The 22,842-nt window shown below is 38.1% G+C and overlaps 1 protein-coding gene across 1 annotated transcript in view; it reads right to left on the bottom strand.

Annotated features, from left to right (window-relative positions):
- Positions 1–244: 244 nt before the first annotated feature.
- Positions 245–22,842, bottom strand: part of LOC137410561 (AP-2 complex subunit alpha-2-like) — a 33,697-nt gene continuing 11,099 nt past the window's right edge. The window contains exons 8-19 of the mRNA XM_068095998.1: positions 21,279–21,375; positions 20,766–20,903; positions 16,179–16,361; positions 15,202–15,299; positions 13,558–13,687; positions 12,553–12,654; positions 8,316–8,501; positions 4,594–4,757; positions 3,944–4,130; positions 2,759–2,985; positions 1,396–1,600; positions 245–835 (exon numbers count right to left, since the gene is read on the bottom strand). Coding sequence (XP_067952099.1) covers positions 758–835; positions 1,396–1,600; positions 2,759–2,985; positions 3,944–4,130; positions 4,594–4,757; positions 8,316–8,501; positions 12,553–12,654; positions 13,558–13,687; positions 15,202–15,299; positions 16,179–16,361; positions 20,766–20,903; positions 21,279–21,375 — 1,795 coding nt within the window. The 3' untranslated portion in view covers positions 245–757. The remainder of the gene's footprint in view (positions 836–1,395; positions 1,601–2,758; positions 2,986–3,943; positions 4,131–4,593; positions 4,758–8,315; positions 8,502–12,552; positions 12,655–13,557; positions 13,688–15,201; positions 15,300–16,178; positions 16,362–20,765; positions 20,904–21,278; positions 21,376–22,842) is intronic.

Raw genomic sequence — 22,842 nt, 5'->3', positions numbered from 1 at the left:
GATAATCTAATAGTGCTTGTCCAATAAACTAAACACCTGCATTCCAAGATTGTCCATCTCATATTTCTGAAACGAGTGACAACTGTTTGCCAATGTTGCTCTATTCCTCTTGAGAGTTTCATTGTAAATCTTATTACCACAGGATTAGCAACAATATAACAGCGAGTGAAGCTCATTGCATGCAAAAATTCCAATCGACTATCTTTCATTTCCTCACGAAGTGGACAGAAAGAAGAGGCAGAAAGAAGAGACAAAATGCTATGTATGAAGAGTATTACGGACTTAAATATGTTACGATATCAACTTTAGCTGTACAACAATATGTTACGATAACTTATTTTAACATATGTTATACGACAAAAGAATGAAAACAGCGAATTATAACAAAACCAGCATCAGCACAGTCTTCTGGAAAGTTCTAAATTGCGTGTATAGTTTAGAAAATCTTGAGATGCCAAAATGACATGAAGTTTAATAAAGTAAGACATCAATGGAATCAGAATGGTTGCATCTATGTATCTAGGATGGTTGCATCTATACGCACCTAACATTCAAACATCAATTGTTGTTCCTAGCCTTCAGACAGTTTGAATATAATGCAACTGACAATAGAATATTGAGAATAACTCTACTCTGAGCTTATCATAACAGGAACATAACTGCCAACTCCTACGGACATCAACACGAATGATAAAGCGCTGTTGAAGAATCTATAAAAGTTGCCAGCAAATCTGCAGGATTCATTCAATATCAGAAGTCAAAACTGTGACTCCAGTAGATCACACAGGGTCCTAGAGGCTATCTCTTTTGTAGACCGCACTGTCAACCGGTACATCTAAAAAGCAGGCAGGTTAGAAGTATATAGAAATATAACAGTCAACTTCATGACTAGGTATCTACGATCAGTGAAGTTGTTCATTCACCACACAATGTACTTTTAAAGTATTGCGTAACAAAACTAACAGGTCAAGTTTATAGCAGTGCACTGGTAGACCTGATAGGCACTGATGACACCTACACTGGCCTAAGGGCGGTATTGAGAGTTTTAGAGCTGGCCGTCTTGTTGCAAGGGCCAGGCAGAATTAACACTTTCAAGCCTAACCTTGTATACGCAATCAATTTACCTGATCCAAGACCGTCTTAATAACTTTCAATTGACTAATAGTACTTATGATAGCACATTTCCTTCAGAACTGAATTTCATATTGAAGCTCCAAGCTTGTAGAACTCAATTAAAAAAACAGATATAAAATATAGCAAATGGTTTTTTTAAATGAAAAACACACCACTTCACACCATAGAAGCGGGTGTATAAGTGTTTAGGTAATTGAAAGTTATGTCACTTTGTGAAACAACCGAGGAGTTGGTAACAAATTATTGCGGTGTAAAACTCACCTCCGCTTTACTGTTGGGTTCAAGACGAAGAAGACAGCCAATTTGTTGAAGCCTCGTGTGGATTATGGCTGCAGCAACATAATTATCTGGATTTGGGTCTATGCTTTCAATAGACCCGACACCGAAACCGACTAACTTTTGGTTGATTTCTGCCTTATCAATAGGCTTTGTAGCTTTAAATATTTTTTGGCATTCCTGTTGGTTCCTGTAAGAGCAGACCCAATGAAACCAATCCTAGGGTTTCATCTGTATTAAGCAAATATAATATACGCAAAGCTGTGAGTATTGGGCATATCTATAGGAGTAACTCTATTGTAATCGGGAAGACTTCCGCATGACCATATCTGCAAGCCTTCAAAGCCTTTGACATACTAGATAATACAAACTATTTTCTTACAAGAAATCTGTTACAACCAAAAAATTTTGATAACTCCATTTTACAACAGCTCAGCTGTATAATTTGGTATTTGGTAAAATACAATGTGTAATTAATGCTATTATAATTTTATTATTTCATTAAGATCGTTGCCATAAAATTACAAACTTCTTGTTCTTTTTAAGCAAGCAAAGGAGGACTCAATAATTTTTTTTCAGGGTTTCAGAACTTTGCAAATGTCTTCTCAATTTTAGTGAAAATCAGATTTTGGGCTCTAACTATTTTCATTGAGACAAAAAATTAATCCCAGTCTTCAAAATTTGAATGAGTAATCTAAGTTGTTTTATTGACAGCACATATTTCCCAAATACTTATTAGTGAACATTTTATCTATCAACAACTCCCTTTTCTGGAACACCTACTTGAACAAAATGATCCACTTGGCAATGTGAATATGTCTAAGCCACTTCTATAGCAATTAAAAAGTTTTAGTGGCGGTTGTTGCAAGTGATAAACTCTCTTGTTTATCTGCAGAGTTGCAATGATTCTTGTGATAATAAAACATACTTGTAAACCAGATCTCATCGCATACAGGTAAATACACGTATGTTCATTTATGTTTTAAAGACCTGTAATATAGAGTTATAAAGAGTTATAAAGATATTATCCATATAAAGAGATGCCCATATTTGGTAATTCCAGCAATAAGCACTTGGCAGCAAAGTCGTCGGTGTATAGTATAGATACAGCAGTCAGTGTTACCCAATAGTAAATCTGCCTTTGCTCTCAATACATATACAATAAGGGGTCAGCCGACAGCCTGTGATGTGTCCATGGGGTATCCATCTGACACATGTACAAAATACAAGCAATTGGACCATGGAGGATATGTCTAAGCACAAGGTAAAATCAAAGGGAGACACCAACAATTTGAATAGCTAAGACCCTTTGATACGCTTTCACACGGACAGCCTCAGACCTACTCACTGATTCAACTGCTTCCATCTTTGGAAGAATGTTTGTGAGTCCATAGTCGTGGCCTCAGAGAATTTTGATAGCATGACAGGCAACTTGATGGAGAAATTATGCATGGAACCAGAAAGGATGAATTGTAACTGAAGGACAGGTGCGGTCGAGAACTCCTGAACACATTCAATGTTGATTAGTTGCTGCAACTGTCCATTATTCTCTATTACAGATTCGACTGGTTGAGCCTGTAATTGTATATGCATATGGTTATACATACCTGTTGACACAACTACTGAGTTTCCGTACTACGAATAGATTCACAGTTTCTTCCGCATCTGAGAAACAGTAAAACAGTCCAAACGGATTCTACACTATTTCACTTCGTAAAATTTATGCAAAGGCATTTGCAGTGAGAGTACTACTCGACATCACCGAAACGCTCACTGCTGATGGATTCGAATCGAGAACACCCAGTTAAGATCTCCTACGAAGAGGTGAAAAATTCAGCGCGCGTCATCACACTACCACGCGTGTCATCACACTACCACGAAGGTGTATTCTAATTACTATTGCCAACGATAGGTTGATCATATGACAATGATCAGATAATTAGCTCTTTATTTCCCACTTGATTTCTATACTTCGCATTTGATTCCCACTGCACTGGTGCCGACATCTTTTTATGCTTAACTCTTCCAACATGAAAAAAGTTTTTTTACTAAAAGTGATTGTAGTTTATGCGACCCTTAAAGGAATAACTGTACAGCAAGTAGTAAATACTCATCAGGAACCGTGACTGAGTTAGTGCAACAAATGTACGAAACGTGAATTGAAAAGTTACTGTGACCCGATAGCGAGTTTACTTTAACATTTTCTGTTTTGAGGAATACTTCACTAGTCTGGGAAAAATCGATAAAGTGCGAATTCGAATAGTTGAAAAGATAAAGTGAGAATTCATCGGCAGAGGTCAACTCCGAATCCATTCAAAGCATGGAAACAGTGATTACATGCATGCGGTCTTGGGTCACAGATAGCAGTTACCATTGCATATGGCCTATGCCACGGTTAACAGAAATTACCTATGTATATGCTTCTATGATAAAGTTAGCTACAAATACATACACATGTTCGTATATGCATAATTTACCGTATTCAGAAGCAGTATATTACTTAGCACGCAGCGGCTGACAGCTGAACTCTGACCTGAATTTGGAGGGCGTCTGCCAGATCCCCGGCAGCAGCAACATTCGCATTGAAACCAATAATCTGGAATGTAGTTTTGTTGCCATAGAAGAGCATGAGCCTTCCAAAGTTCCTTTTGTATTCGGATTTAACGCCTATTTGCATCATATCATTTTCAAGCAAAACTCCAGAATTTTTGAAGACAAACCTGCAAAAAAAGGGTAAAAACATCTTGCATAAAGGCTGTGTGTGTCAAAGGTCTGCAAACACCCTATAAAATTCTTATGATAACAGCAGCCGGGCCACACTTTTCAGCGTATCAAAACAAATCTTTGATCAAGTTTGCCGAACAGCATTCTGATTGGCAAACAATATTAACCAATAAGATGCTAAGATGCTGCTTATCAAAGGGCTATTTTTAAAACCTATGGTCAATTTTTCCGGGTAGATTAATGCTTCTGCACGTATGAACACACCGAGCGAGCGAGTATTGTGAATGGAGTGAGTCATAAAGCAGGAAGTTTCAATGAAAACAGTAGGAATAAAATATTGCTCAGCTCATTCTAAGACAAGTTTCCAAGGAAAAGGGAATGTGAGCCTTTCCCCAAACAGGTCCATTGGACCCTGAGTCAATACACTAAACTCTCTAGCGTATTTATTTTTAATCATACTTATTGTAGCCTTCATCCGCGCTGATCGTGTGGATTCCATTTTGTTTGAACGCTTCACCAGCAGCTTGCGTAGCCTCAAACACATCTATAAGCACAGAGCTGGCAGATGGTGGAGTTGGGTTTGTGGCGGGTGTTGACAGGCCGAGCAGGTCAGCCGCTTGTTGCTGAAGTATGCGAGTTCATCAATGTACAAGAAACGCTATGCGTTTAATAATAACAGGCTTATAAATCAGGATGTAAATCAGCACCCAGTACTACCGATATAAGAAAGCTTCCTTTCCTGACCCCATGGAAGAGTATGAAGATGAACAATTTTTACTTCCGTTTCAAAAAAAATAATTAGATCAATACAAATTTTTACTATAATAGGAGATAAATGTTTTAAATGCATCATTAAAATGAAATTAGACTTAATTCAAATTCTAAAGAGTGCATGAAATAAGCAAGTATTCATATAGGCCCTATAATATTCCGCAGGCAATTATTTGCACGTGAGACGTGTATACATATAAACCCATTGCTTGGTATAATAACCATACGCATAACACTGTCAAATATGTTTGAGGAGCTATACGACAGAGCACGAGGGGCCGCAGGAGGGGCTACACCAATTGACAATTATAATTCTCATAATCAATGGCGCAATAGATAAGTGATCAATGTACCATACCATTCAGCAAAGATAGCATTCAGAAACTATACAATCCACAATCAGGGGAGAAGCATAGGAATATCTCCAGTGTTAGAGGTTGTGGATTGCGTAATCCCAGCGCTGATGCTTTTTTTAGTCCTAAATCAATCCAAATGTGATTCGAGGGCTGACAGCTATTGAAAATGTGGTGCCAATTATTCCTGAACTTGCGTGGCACGTTTTAAGCTTTTAATTTCGAATTTAACCGCAGCAGGGGTGAAAAGTCCGTAAACGTGATGTTGTTTCATCATGTATAAAATATCTATGGGTATTTGTCTGATGGGAAATACAGTACCCGCTCCTACAATGGAAATAATCCGTTCCAGGAGCGTTTACGTTATAGGGATTTTACCTTAAGGTCAGGGAAATACATGTAAATTGCCTAATCCGTTCAAAGATCTTTCCAAACCTACCCCTTTGGTCATACAAAAGGAAAAACTTGACTTAAATTTGTGAGCTGTACCGTAACTGCAGTATTATTGGTTTGCATTGATAACCTTTCTCCTTTTTCTCATCAATCTCATTGGTTTTATAGACCATGATTACGGTAATTTTACAATCAGTTGATGGGAGCGCACATCTTCGACGTTTATTTACAACGATTTGCGTATTGTTTCTAAACAGCAAGTCTATTGTGCAAAGTAAAATAATAACAGATATTTCATACGTCTATAATAAAGCAGAACGAAATATTTTTACTATCAAAAAGTGGTACTATCTGTTTGTCATTTATTTGTACTGAGGGGTCAAGGTTAGGATAAAAGAGAACTTTTGCCAATACTCCAACTCGTCATATTCAGATTGATAGACCGACGCTGTAAAACCTCCACCAATTGATCGCTTTTACGTATTTATCAACACTTGTGCAGTTACCTATTCTCTGTTTTGTCTGACCATCTATCACGACAAGCTAGAATGTCATTGAACTTGTATATATAATAGATATAACGATATAAGTGCATCATATTTTCTCTCATAAGTACGGCGAGATAAATTAACATGTAAATTGAATTTGAAAACTTGCTCTACTTGACACACGAAGCAAAAACTTCACATAAATTCTTTACGTTATCTGGAATTCACGTAATATGAGGTATACGTTATTTGTATACGCTATTTTATATATATACAGCGAACTCCGAATTACGCTGTCCCTGCCTTATGGTTTTTCACTTTACAAAGTGGAACGTGATGTTATTTTGGCCCCTCGTTTTGGCATTTTCCCCACTGTACGGCAGGGAAAAATTTTCAGCAAAATTCTCTTCGAATTCAAATTTGAACAGCATCGCAAATTTGAAAAACTTTGAACGCATTTTATAATTACTACTATAGGTTCCTGTGCCCCCAGCCCCATATGACATATTACTACTATAGGTTCCCGTGCCCCCAGCCCCATATGACATATTACTACTATAGGTTCCCGTGCCCCCAGCCCCATATGACATATTCCTACTATAGGTTCCGTGCCCCCAGCCCCATATGACATATTACTACTATAGGTTCCCGTGCCCCCAGCCCCATATGACATATTCCTATTATAGGTTCCCGTGCCCCCAGCCCCATATGACATATTACTACTATAGGTTCCCGTGCCTCCAGCCCCATATGACATATTACTACTATAGGTTCCCGTGCCCCCAGCCCCATATGACATATTACTACTATAGGTTCCCGTGCCCCCAGCCCCATATGACATTTTTGCTTAGAGATTTGATCACCAAAACGAATTTAAATTAATTTCATATGGCGAGAGAGAGGGGGGGGGGAGGGTCCACTTTATCGACTCTTAGTATTTTAGTAACATTTAATTGATTACAAACTCAGTGATATAGCCCTGGAGTGATATAGCCCTGGAGTGATATAGCCCTGGAGTGATATAGCCCTGGAGTGATATAGCCCTGGAGTGATATAGCCCTGGAGTGATATAGCCCTGGAGTGATATAGCCCTGGAGTGATATAGCCCTGGAGTGATATAGCCCTGGAGTGATATAGCCCTGGATTGATATAGCCCTGGAGTGATATAGCCCTGGAGTGATATAGCCCTGGAGTGATATAGCCCTGGAGTGATATAGCCCTGGAGTGATATAGCCCTGGAGTGATATAGCCCTGGAGTGATATAGCCCTGGAGTGATATAGCCCTGGAGTGATATAGCCCTGGAGTGATATAGCCCTGGAGTGATATAGCCCTGGAGTGATATAGCCCAGGAGTGATATAGCCCTGGAGTGATATAGCCCTGGAGTGATATAGCCCTGGAGTGATATAGCCCGAGAGTGATATAGCTCTGAGTGATATAGCTCTGAGTGATATAGCTCTGAGTGATATAGCCCTGAGTGATATAGCCCTGGAGTGATATAGCCTGCTCATGCATTGAAGCCGGCCAATGGTCGATTGTATAGCTCATATACCATGTTTTATCTTTCAACCTCAACTCAAAATTTTAACAATAGTTGTCTGAAATTATTGATGAAAGGCAAATGCTCAGACTAGTTTTCCAAGGGAACAAAACTTCCTATCTTCAAATTTGTAAAAGATAAACTCAATACCAGTGGAAGTGGCGGTGTCTGAAACGTACCAACAAACAAGCACCGGGGTACACTGCGTGTCACGATCAAAATTATGCGATAGTTAGCGGCACCAAAGATGACAACCAATTCGACATATTCAAAGTACCTCTGGACTAGCGAGCACCAACGAGCTACCAATTTAATACTGTAGCATCATAAGGCACGCAATAAACCTGTTTTTCACACATTCCCTTATCGAATATGTAACTTGTGACATCACAACATTTGACCTCAGCCAGAAGGGTAACTAACTGTTACACCAATCCGCTTTGTCTGCTTTCACGTGTCACAGCAATAGACGACAGCGACCTATGGGTAGGGCAACTCGACTCGTATTTTTTGGTATGCACTTTAGGCAATAAATCTTGGCACGATGACATGAACCTTAACTTGTTGGTATGGCATCATGCACTACCTGCCAGTGCTTAATAGATTATGAAAACCAGGTTATATGTGACTCACTTACCTCAGGTGGTTTCTTTTCAGGCTCCGTTGGCAAGGGAACCGCATTCACTTGGGCAGACGGCATTTTAGATGCCTGCGAAGGCCGCACTTCACCTCCATCAATTGCTTCTGGTTTTTTCTTTTTTAATTTGGCTAATATTGACGACTCTCGCTCAGGAAATGGAGGCATTTCTTCTAGCACAGTCGCCTACAGTCATAAGATATGGGTGCATACACAATGAATGTACAGCAGTCATAAGATATGGGTGTATACACAATGAGTGTACAACAGTCATAAGATATGGGTGCATACACAATGAATGTACAACAGTCATAAGATATGGGTGCATACACAATGAATGTACAGCAGTCATAAGATAAGGGTGCATACACAATGAATGTACAGCAGTCATAAGATATGGGTGCATACACAATGAATGTACAGCAGTCATAAGATATGGGTGCATACACAATGAATGTACAGCAGTCATAAGATATGGGTGCATACACAATGAATGTACAGCAGTCATAAGATATGGGTGCATACACAATGAATGTACAACAGTCATAAGATATGGGTGCATACACAATGAATGCACAGCAGTCATAAGATATGGGTGCATACACAATGAATGTACAAGATATGGGTGTATACACAATGAAGGTACAAGATATGGGTGCATACACAATAAATGTACAACAGTCATAAGATATGGGTGCATACACAATGAATGCACAGCAGTCATAAGATATGGGTGTATACACAATGAATGTACAGCAGTCATAAGATATGGGTGCATACACAATGAATGTACAACAGTCATAAGATATGGGTGCATACACAATGAATGTACAAGATATGGGTGTATACACAATGAAGGTACAAGATATGGGTGTATACACAATGAAGGTACAAGATATGGTTGCATACACAATAAATGTACAACAGTCATAAGATATGGGTGCATACACAATGAATGCACAGCAGTCATAAGATATGGGTGTATACACAATGAATGTACAGCAGTCATAAGATATGGGTGCATACACAATGAATGTACAACAGTCATAAGATATGGGTGCATACACAATGAATGTACAAGATATGGGTGTATACACAATGAAGGTACAAGATATGGGTGCATACACAATAAATGTACAACAGTCATAAGATATGGGTGCATACACAATGAATGTACAACAGTCATAAGATATGGGTGCATACACAATGAATGTACAAGATATGGGTGTATACACAATGAAGGTACAAGATATGGGTGCATACACAATAAATGTACAACAGTCATAAGATATGGGTGCATACACAATGAATGTACAACAGTCATAAGATATGGGTGCATACACAATGAATGCACAGCAGTCATAAGATATGGGTGTATACACAATGAATGTACAGCAGTCATAAGATATGGGTGCATACACAATGAATGTACAAGATATGGGTGTATACACAATGAAGGTACAAGATATGGGTGCATACACAATAAATGTACAACAGTCATAAGATATGGGTGCATACACAATGAATGCACAGCAGTCATAAGATATGGGTGTATACACAATGAATGTACAGCAGTCATAAGATATGGGTGCATACACAATGAATGTACAAGATATGGGTGTATACACAATGAAGGTACAAGATATGGGTGCATACACAATAAATGTACAACAGTCATAAGATATGGGTGCATACACAATGAATGTACAACAGTCATAAGATATGGGTGCATACACAATGAATGCACAGCAGTCATAAGATATGGGTGCATACACAATGAATGTACAAGATATGGATGTATACACAATGAAGGTACAAGATATGGGTGCATACACAATAAATGTACAACAGTCATAAGATATGGGTGCATACACAATGAATGTACAACAGTCATAAGATATGGGTGCATACACAATAAATGTACAACAGTCATAAGATATGGGTGCATACACAATGAATGTACAACAATCATAAGATATGGGTGCATACACAATGAATGTACATCAGTCATAAGATATGTGTGTATACACAATGAATGTACAAGATATGGGTGTATACACAATGAATGTACAAGATATGGGTGTATACACAATGAATGTACAAGATATGGGTGTATACACAATGAATGTACAAGATATGGGTGTATACACAATGAATGTACAAGATATGGGTGTATACACAATGAATGTACAAGATATGGGTGTATACACAATGAATGTACAAGATATGGGTGTATACACAATGAATGTACAAGATATGGGTGTATACACAATGAATGTATAAGATATGGGTGTATACACAATGAATGTACAACACACGGAAGAGGATGCTTGCAATTCACAGAATGTTATTAATTAAGGTGAATAAAGCTTGACATACTGTTGAAACGACACAATGACTTCCCATGCAACTTTGAGACCATTCAATGCAGGACAACACTAGTAGTATAGTTATTATGTTCAAGGCTGACCCGAGAACCAATAGGCAACAACACTAGTAGTATAGTTATTATGTTCAAGGCTGACCCGAGAACCAATAGGCAACAACACTAGTAGTATAGTTATTATGTTCAAGGCTGACCCGAGAACCAATTGGCAACAACACTAGTAGTATAGTTATTATGTTCAAGGCTGACCCGAGAACCAATAGGCAACAACACTAGTAGTATAGTTATTATGTTCAAGGCTGACCCGAGAACCAATAGGCAACAACACTAGTAGTATAGTTATTATGTTCAAGGCTGACCCGAGAACCAATTGGCAACAACACTAGTAGTATAGTTATTATGTTCAAGGCTGACCCGAGAACCAATAGGCAACAACACTAGTAGTATAGTTATTATGTTCAAGGCTGACCCGAGAACCAATAGGCAACAACACTAGTAGTATAGTTATTATGTTCAAGGCTGACCCGAGAACCAATAGGCAACAACACTAGTAGTATAGTTATTATGTTCAAGGCTGACCTGAGAACCAATTGGCAACAACACTAGTAGTATAGTTATTATGTTCAAGGCTGACCCGAGAACCAATAGGCAACAACACTAGTAGTATAGTTATTATGTTCAAGGCTGACCCGAGAACCAATTGGCAGTCTAATAGTGATTCTATAAACCAGTAGGATGCTTCAAGTGAGCTGATTGTCAGAGTTTCACGATTTAATTGTTTGGTGGTGATTTTTAATGTAGAGGATTTGAAAATTGTCATCATTTAAAGAGATATCACCCATAGAGATATCACCCATAGAGATATCACCAATTGTATAAACGATATGCTCGTGTAATGGCAATTTATGTCATACATGACGATTTTCAGAGTGAGCGATAGTGGAAATAAAATGTATGGGCCTTCTAGTCTTATAGTACACTCATTCCATGACCTCCCATGCACACAGTATTCATGAAATAGATGTTTCTGATTATCATGAACACCAAACAGTTTCGTTTCAAGTTTAAATATACAAAAAATATAACAAAACTTTACACGTGTTTTTTGCATAATAATATCTCGATATATCATGAATTGTCCATATGTAATATCAAATCGTCTGGTGATTTTAGAAATCGTGAAGCTGTAATTGTAACATATATTCTTGATAAAGGCAGTCTGAAAGGGGGACTTTCCGCAAGCACGTCAAATTAGCAAAATCAATGAGTAAATTAAGGGTATGTGTCAAGGACTGACACAGCTAGGGACTGCCTGCTGTGCATTGCTGCCACTATACTCATTTTTTCCTAAGCCAATACTGCATGTGTGGTACTAATCATAGAGAAAGTATCACCCTTCAAGCAACAAAAAGCAAATGTCCGGTTGAAAAACTATTGGCGAGCGTCGATAATATTTTTGTATGACTCGACTTCTCCACTCCGCCTGGTCGCAGAGCATTCTTGATGCGACAGCCAGGGCAGCTATTTAACAAAACACTCCCATAGATACGGTATTTTCACTCGCTGCATAATACAATAATGTTGACTGAATATAAATACTCGTTTTAAGTCTTTTCAGAGACGACAATGACGGAGCCAGACGCTTTTACCTACATGCATAGATTGAAATATCTCTAATAAGGGATTCATTAGCTAACGAAATTCAAGCGGTTAAAGTCAATATTATGCTAAATTGTTATATGAATTTATTGTAAGAGGTTGTAGCTTAAGATAGAGCCTATCTTAGAGAGCGCGGTTAGTATGACACACTTGAAAAGCGTAATAGATTAACGAGTATCAAGCAGTGCCTACCAGGACATCAGTAGAGGCTACGCTGGTCAGCCTTAAATACTCTATAGAACGTTGCTGTATTTCCACATCAGCATTCTGTGACTGATTGTTTGTAGAAAACACCTGCCATGAAAGAATATAACTGAAGATTGTGTAAACATCATCCATCGACACTATAAATGCTAGATGAAATCACTATATTAGCATTTATTCCTACAAGTAAATGAAAGGTATAAGTCAACAAAACTGACTTTTCTATCAAATGATCAATTAGATATTTAGCGTTTGACTGGGGAGACAGCGCTGGTACCTAAAACTCGTGGAACAAAAGAGATAGATGGCTAAACCTGCCCTTGTATACTATGCTCACTAAACCTACCCTTATATATTATATGTACAGAGCCTGCCCCTTATATATTATATCTACAGAGCCTGCCCCTTATATATTATTTGTACAGAACCTGACCCTTATATATTATACTTACAGAACCTGCCCCTTATATATTATACCTACAGAACCTGCCCCTTATATATTATTTGTACAGAACCTGGCCCTTATATATTATACTTACAGAACCTGCCATTATATATTATACTATAGTTACTGAACTGCGTAGGGTAAGCCTACGCACAACTTCTGATAGCACAAGATTTGGCGGTCTTAAAAGCATTGTCAATAGTAAAATAAGCACTTCACAGCAAGTATTTATGGGTAACTGTAAGATATACCGATGTTACAAGAAGGGTGTTGATGGCTAACATGGATGCAACTAGGTATGCAGGCATAAAATGATCGTGTACAGACCAACAACTAGCTACAAAAACAGGCACAAAATGGACATGCACAAGCATGACATGACACTGAGGCAATGTCACAGATATGCAGAAAAACATGAGCACATAACTCCCAAAACTGTGTGTATTTGTTAGGCAGATATTTAGGAATTACATAAAGGAATGTAATTGGTGTACATTGCTACAAGCAAACAATGTTCAAATATATGTACACTACGGTTACATACAAACCTCCTGAATTTGGGACTTAATTTCAGGGAAGAGGTTTGCAAACTTGACATAAGTGGAGAGGAGGAGACCCCTGGTGGCCGCACTGCACAAGTGGAATTTAGAGTGCAGCAGCTCCAATTGTACTGAGGGACTATAATAACAAAATAGAGGCCTATAATCACACCGATAGTTATTGAGAAGCTAATATCTATTCATCAGAGGCAAGGCATACGAGTTTATTAATGCTGACTATAACAATGTGTCAAAGGAGCCGTGATTGAAAGCGTTTAGCAGACCCAAATTTTCCTTCTAGTCAGGTGTCACAAATCAAACCACTTTAATGCCCAATTAGCTGCAAAATAAACAACATCCAGCATGTTCGTCGCACTCATTCTGAGAAATCTCTAATTACGCATTAAGATGCAATAAAGCTGCTTCCGTTTCATACATAAAATTATACCGATCACACTCGATGATCGTAAACCAGTTCGCTATTCCAAAAAAATATAGATAAAAAACTTGTTTTTCAATGGTCAATGCCTCTGTCAGATTATTACAATATATAAAAACCTGATGAGCCGGTGTGGTTTTAAACTCCGGATAACTGAGCAAGCCAAAGTGTAATATTAATCTGCTAATCTGCGCATGAACGTAACAAATGTATGTTCAACAAATAGCCTGGAGGAATGTAAGAATCGCTTTCAAAGATTTCAATGCACTAAATAGATTTGTTAAACCAATAATTAGTGAGCAACAAAAAAACTGACGGAATAGCTAAATATAATAGTGCCTGGTGAATGAACATACTCACTGCTAGTTATTATCTACCTGACATGTCACCTACTCTCCTAATTTCGCACCCAGCAGTGACTAAGGCATTACTGGGTGCATTCAACAATGAGGACACTGGTACCTCGTAGCTAATGTATCACGGTTTGCTTTTACAAAAACCAAACGGCAAGATGCACGCTATCGACCATATTTTCATCTTTTCTAGCCAATGACTCGCTCTTGTATAAAGATGAACAGAAATGATAATAGAGGCTACATTACTACTAACCAAACATATCCAAGAATGCAAAGTCGAGTGTCATACAAATGAACTTGTAAAAGAGTGAGTAACATGAAAGTTGCCTCGTCATTGTGAGAGGAGGGAGGGCAGAGATCTTATTTTATCAGACGTCGTTTAATAGAAAGAACTACGAATTATTGTAAGTAGCGTAAACAGCTCATGCACATTTGGCTATATCACTAGATTCAACTAAACCAGGTAGTACCATCTACTCTTGAATGTGGAAGCTTTCAGGAGAGCTATATGAAAACGTATCAGAGCAGAAAATTTCTAGAAGTAATCCTTAAATGAGGCTTTGTATAAGCTGAAGGTCACAGCACTGTTTGTTGATCCGCAAGGCATACTTGTCAAACTGCATGACAAATATTGGTTATTGTCACCGAAGCGTTTGGTTATGCATACCTTTCATGCCTAAAGAAAAAAACCTGCATATTCACTATGCGAGTATGTCACTCTGTATGAGTACTCACCCTCTGAGTGATAAGTGAAATGGTGACGGAAGGCATTGTACACGCTACATTAGCTGAGATTACCACAAAGTTGCTAAGTAAGAGGATGCATGACTTAAACCTTCATAAACACAGTCGACTCACCTAGATCTTGGGTCACCAGCAATGAGGTTACCAAATTCTCCTAAAATATAGCCTCCAACCTTGACCATATTCTCGTGGCACGCGGGCGCCTGGAGTGCCTGCAACAATCATGAGCGAATTATGAGATTAGCAGAGTGGGCAGCAACAATGCTACAAGTGTTAAGTAAAGTGTATTTCAAAATATATTCAAGATTTCTGGCTGTCCAGCAAAGGAAATTGTGAAAGGTTTAACTAAAATGCGTAGCGATACAAATATCTTCTCTACCCTTCAAAACACTCATTATTGAATAGAGAAACAACAATACTATAGTCAAAACTTGGTTTCAAATACAGTTGACTTTAATAGCAGGGTATCGGTCAACAAGAGCAAAAGTGGGTCACAGCACACTGGTAACTGTTCAAGTGATTTTCAGACAAGAGGAACGATAATAAACACAGATAAAGACTGAACTTCAACTTAAAGATATGCTATAACTGTTAGAACAAGAGCTAAATTATATAGCGTATGATTAGAAAACCATTAGAATATGTTGCCACCTATGCACAACATTTCCAACTTCTTTGAGCATTTGAATTTGTTTACTTTTTCAGTTCAAATCATATTGACAAGATGATCATCCAAACGAGCAGTATTGGTGCGTAAGCGCAGCCAAGCGAAGTGTATGAAAAGTCGGTAGGTTGTTTTTGTTTCATGATATGCGTGTCTCAGCCACTGCTGGACTCTTGTGATTTTAGCCATAAGACAAGCTGCATGATTTCTATAAAACAATAGGCTACTTGCTCGCTACAATATGCAAGTGTTTGTGGAATGTTCAGAAACTTATCCATACATTGGAGTACACAACTCCCCAAAAGCAAAGCCACACTATTTTTTGAGTAAAATAAAAATTTACTCAGAAATTGCATGATGTCATATGTTTACACTAAATCTCGTAGACTTAACTTAGCCCCGACAAGGATCAGTGATCTGTGCATACCTCGAAGACAGTTTTTGCCGCATAGCCTTGCACATCATCTCTGTTAATGACAATCTGTATGACTCTATACCAGACCTCTTCACTCACAAAGTCGCCGGCTATCCTGATGAGGTTAAGTATTATGTCTACGTACCATGTATAATCGACTGCGTACTTTTCTGCAAGTATCGCCACCTTGAGCACCTGCAGAAATCAACTAGCCGTGCGAGTGAACATAGACTCAGGGAGGTGGTTAGTGACTAAGCCGACAGCAATTTCTTCAACAAGCCATGAATACCATTGACAAGATTTCCTTATATCTCTGTAGTGCCTTTATTATAGAGATTAGATATACCAGTCTAGGTATGGCAGTTGCTGCATTCACCAGTAAAAATGACAATAGTCAGGTGAAGCAGAGCTACTTACTATGGATTGTCTTCTAAAGTACTCAGATGCGAACATTGAATAGGCAGACGAATGATACGATAATATAACGCCTATCCAACCCAGTAACAGCTCAAGCTAATCTATTTACCTGAACAATCTACAGGAGACCCTCCTACTACAGGAGACCCTCCTACTACAGGAGACCCCCTACTACAGGAAACCCCCCTACTACAGGAAACCCCCCTACTACAGGAGACCCCCCTACTACAGGAGACCCCCTACTACAGGAGACCCCCTACCACAGGAGACCCCCTACCACAGGAGACCCCCCTACTACAGGAGACCCCCTACTACAGGAGACCCCCCTACTACAGGAGACCCCCCTACTACAGGAGACCCCCCTACTACAGGAGACCCCCTACCACAGGAGACTCCCTACAGCAGAAATTATCTGTTTCGAGAAAGTTTATGTTGTAGGGATTTTACGCTGAACATGCAGTCAAATACATATAAATTGCCTAATCCGTTCCAAGATCTTTTCAAACTCAACCCTTCGCCCTTCAAAAAGTAAAAAACTAGACTTAACTTCTTAATTTAATGACTGTACAGCAACTGTGGTATTATTAGTTTGTATCGACAACTTTGCATTATTTATCAATTTCACTTGGGTAGGGTAACATAATAACGACAATTTTATGGTAAGGAGAGTGTCAATCAGTGGGAGTGCCTTCTATGTCAAGTTAAATCGATTATTTTTTTAGTGAGCAAAGTCCATGCTGCAAAAAATAAAAATAATGTATTTATATCCCAAATTGAGTAAAAAAATTGCTATAGTAAGAGCGGTATCTGTCTGTCCATCCGTTTGTCCTAAGACAGGGTTAGAGGTCAGGATAAAAAATTGCCATTAACGAGACTCCGACTAGGGATATTCAGCTTGGTAGACCAACACTCTAACACCTGCACCAACCGACTGTCTGGTGTTTCTGAATTATTGTGCACATACTTATTCTCTGCGCATTATCGACACACCTGACTACCTCTTATTCCACACACTAGACTGCCAGAGTACTAGTATATATAATAGAGATCTCTCATGGCACACTAGACTGCCAGGGTACTAGTATATATAATAGAGACCTCTCATGGCACACTAGACTGCCAGAGTACTAGTATATATAATAAAGATCTCTCATGACACACTAGACTGCCAGAGTACTAGTATATATAATAGATATCTCTCATGACACACTAGACTGCCAGGGTACTAGTATATATAATAGAGATCTCTCATGACATACTAGACTGCCAGAGTACTAGTATATATAATAGAGATGTCTCATGACACACTAGACTGTCAGAGTACTAGTATATATAATAGAGATCTCTCATGGCACACTAGACTGCCAGAGTACTAGTATATATAATAGAGATATCTCATGACACACTAGACTGCCAGAGTACTAGTATATATAATAGAGATCTATCATGCCACACTAGACTGCCAGAGTACTAGTATATATAATAGAGATATCTCTCATGACACACTAGACTGCTAGAGTACTAGTACATATAATAGATACCTCTCATGACACACTAGACTGCTAGAGTACTAGTATATATAATAGATATCTCTCATGGCACACTAGACTGCCAGGGTACTAGTATATATAATAGAGATCTCTCATGACACACTAGACTGCAAGGGTACTAATATATATAATAGAGATCTATCATGCCACACTAGACTGTCAGGGTACTAGTATATATAATAGATATCTCTCATGGCACACTAGACTGCCAGGGTACTAGTATATATAATAGAGATCTCTCATGGCACACTAGACTGCCAGGGTACTAGTATATATAATAGAGATATCTCTCATGAAACACTAGACTGCCAGGGTAATAGTATATATAATAGAGATCTCTCATGGCACACTAGACTGCCAGAGTACTAGTATATATAATAGAGATCTATCATGCCACACTAGACTGTCAGGGTACTAGTATATATAATAGATATCTCTCATGGCACACTAGACTGCCAGAGTACTAGTATATATAATAGAGATCTCTCATGGCACACTAGACTGCCAGAGTACTAGTATATATAATAGAGATCTATCATGCCACACTAGACTGTCAGGGTACTACTATATATAATAAAGATCTCTCATGGCACACTAGACTACCAGGGTACTAGTATATATAATAGAGATCTCTCATGGCACACTAGACTGCCAGAGTACTAGTATATATAATAGAGATCTATCATGCCACACTAGACTGTCAGGGTACTAGTATATATAATAGATATCTCTCATGGCACACTAGACTGCCAGAGTACTAGTATATATAATAGAGATCTCTCATGGCACACTAGATTGCCAGAGTACTAGTATATATAATAGAGATCTATCATGCCACACTAGACTGTCAGGGTACTAGTATATATAATAGATATCTCTCATGGCACACTAGACTGCCAGAGTACTAGTATATATAATAGAGATCTCTCATGGCACACTAGACTGCCAGGGTACTAGTATATATAATAGAGATATCTCTCATGAAACACTAGACTGCCAGGGTACTAGTATATATAATAGAGATCTCTCATGGCACACTAGACTGCCAGAGTACTAGTATATATAATAGAGATCTATCATGCCACACTAGACTGTCAGGGTACTAGTATATATAATAGATATCTCTCATGGCACACTAGACTGCCAGAGTACTAGTATATATAATAGAGATCTCTCATGGCACACTAGACTGCCAGAGTACTAGTATATATAATAGAGATCTATCATGCCACACTAGACTGTCAGGGTACTACTATATATAATAAAGATCTCTCATGGCACACTAGACTACCAGGGTACTAGTATATATAATAGAGATCTCTCATGGCACACTAGACTGCCAGAGTACTAGTATATATAATAGAGATCTATCATGACACACTAGACTACCAGGGTACTAGTATATATAATAGAGATCTCTCATGGCACACTAGACTGCCAGAGTACTAGTATATATAATAGAGATCTCTCATGGCACACTAGACTGCCAGAGTACTAGTATATATAATAGAGATCTATCATGCCACACTAGACTGTCAGGGTACTAGTATATATAATAGAGATCTCTCATGACACACTAGACTGCCAGGGTACTAGTATATATAATAGAGATCTCTCATGGCACGCTAGACTGCCAGGGTACTAGTATATATAATAGAGATCTCTCATGGCACACTAGACTGCCAGGGTACTAGTATATATAATAGAGATACCTCTCATGGCACACTAGACTGCCAGAGTACTAGTATATATAATAGATATCTCTCATGGCACACTAGACTGCCAGGGTACTAGTATATATAATAGAGATCTCTCATGGCACACTAGACTGCCAGAGTACTAGTATATATAATAGAGAGCTCTCATGGCACACTAGACTGCCAGGGTACTAGTATATATAATAGAGATCTCTCATGACACACTAGACTGCCAGGGTACTAGTATATATAATAGAGATCTCTCATGACACACTAGACTATCAGAGTACTAGTATATATAATAGAGAGCTCTCATGAACACACTAGACTGCCAGGGTACTAGTATGTATAATAGAGATACTCCTAGAGGACGTTTTTCTTCCGAGTGTGGCAAGATTAGACGAACAAGATGTACATCATTTTCTCTCTCAAGTGTAGTAGGAGAGGAAATGATATTTCAATACTAATTACGTGACTCTCGTTATTCAAGCCAAAGTTGAGAACTTCCACAGACTTGACTCTTGACGTTATATGGAATGTCTTAAGTAATACGAAGCAAAACTTTACATAAATTCCTTATGTTAAGTAGAATTTGCGTAAAAGGTTTACGTTATATGAGCCGTTATAAGAGTGTCTACTGTATATTGGCTTATTAACGAGTCAATAACCGAAAACTGTCTCTTCCTAGAACCTCTTGATACCAATGTCAATATTTGGAGCTATTTTAATAAACAAAGTAATTCATCCTGTTAGCCGAGTTTAGCAAAAAGAGATAGCGCTCACGCAGTAGGTAGTTTCTTTGATAACAGAAACGATCAAATCAAGCATTGATTAGTACGTACACAAACTCAGTACAATTCTACAGACATAAATTGACTGATTAGAGCAGGTCAAACTACCAGAACTGAGAGTAATAGATAGAAAGTTGGGCCCACCATTTCTTCTCTAATGGAGTAGTCTGCCGTCTCCAAGTAACTGAGCATTTCTCCAACAATCTCCTCGGCGTTAGTTCTATCACACATGGCATAAAGAAGATCCACAGCCCGTTGTCGTACACTCACATCCCTCTCAGTCTAAGCATAAGCAAATCGGTGTGGAGAGAAAAATACACGACAAAGGCAAAATTATGATATCCAATAAAGCGCCCGGAACCAATAGACTTAGTGAATGAATTTCAACCAGAAATTTATTAAATGCAATAAACATTGTGTTGTATTTATTTTTTAGCACTTTTTGTAAGAGTAAATGTTCACTGAAAAATATAGAGAGTGTAATAGCTAATAACAGCGTGAAGTGACATTGAAATAGCACTATAACACACCAGTAGTATTAATAGTGGACACAAAACAACAATGCAATGCACCAGTAACGTTAACAAAAAGTGTTCAGCACCAGCAAATGGCGTGAATGAACACTACATTTTCACTTCCTGTTAACTACCGACTGACCTTGAGCGCAAGAATAACAGTTTCAAGGTGCTTCTTCACAGCCTCATGAGAGAATTCGGAGGTAGCCAGCAGACACATGCTTTCCAATGCTAAATATCTACAACATGTATACTATTGCACAACATTGTAAAGTCACAAAAAAAGTTTGCTACCTAAAATAAAGACTAAGGACAATAATAAAGAGGCTGATGAGAACTTGCATCATAGCAGTTGAAAATGATGGTAGGATGAGAGCGGGAAATTTAGGACATGTTAAAAACTTCAACTCTGCCAATCCATTTCATACACTGATGTCATCCATGTCCTGAACTTATCATAAAACGCTTTAAAATAGCAGGAATTTAACTGGGAAGACAACCCCGAAACACCAACTTACTTGATTAAGTTTAATTTTTTTGTAAAACAAACTTCAAAATTTAGACTAGAATTACTTATGTAAAACAATTTGGCTTTGTAATAAATTTTACAATGCTTTGTATTAAAAATATATCTGACAGTACCATTATTGACTAGCAATATTATTGAATAGCACCAAAAACCTACTTATTTGAATTCGCAGAGTTGACAAATCTGCAGGATGATCTAATTATAAGTTTTTGGTGCAAGAACTTAATACAATGTACACTGCATGAAGGATGGAGTAGAAATAAGAAACTACAAAAGGTACCCGTAATGATGGGAGGACTAATTGGCTGAGACAAGAAGCTACAAGTCTTCCAACAACTGGTGCAAGTTCCTCACTAGTATGATGATTATCAACTTAATAAAATACGTTCATCAAACCTGAGTACTTCCTACTTTCCAGGGTTTATACATCTCAATGTTTGACAAAAAATATTTTTAAGTAAAAGCTTCAAACAAATTCATCAATTTATGATGGAACTGTGCACATACAATTGCATGACATGACAGTAATTTTTCACTGTATCAATTGCTTAGAGGTTAGCGAACAGTATTTTAAAATTATATCTGCATGTATTTACATCAATATAATCAAAATAATTTATTTTTTTAGAAATAATTTTCATGTACAAAGAACCAAAAAACCAGTTTTATAGGCAAAAACGCGCATGCAAGCTCCAAGCTGCTTGGTAAGGTGGTCATTTTTTCGGCAAAGCATAGACTATGATATACGATGTCATTGCCAAAGATTAGCCAATGTGTGAAAACGAGCCAAAAGGACTTCAGTTGGCAGCAACTCTAACTCGTTTAGGGCAGTCTACATGTTTTGGTTACCCGACAGGGCAGATAATTATTACGCAAGACCGAAGCAGATTCTACAAATACTGAAAAAGTCCATGAAGGATTTATAGGTGCTACATTAAGTTGAGTGGTCGTTATAGGATTACACCAATCAGCTTGTGCTTACATCATGTGTAGTGTGCTCACAAGAAATTCTTCCTGCACACAAACAGGAAATTGAAAAAATTATTGGCAACGTTAGCTACCCGTGGAAGTCACTGGTTTAAAGCCTATTAATGCATACTATGCTTTCATGAATAAGGATTTTGAATGGACAGTATTTAGACAATCTTGTTGAGAAATTAAGTTGAAAGTTAATCTT

This window comes from Watersipora subatra, chromosome 1, assembly GCF_963576615.1.
Source record: "Watersipora subatra chromosome 1, tzWatSuba1.1, whole genome shotgun sequence".
Taxonomy (NCBI): Eukaryota; Metazoa; Bryozoa; class Gymnolaemata; order Cheilostomatida; family Watersiporidae; genus Watersipora; species Watersipora subatra.
This window is presented reverse-complemented; position numbering and strand designations above follow the sequence as displayed.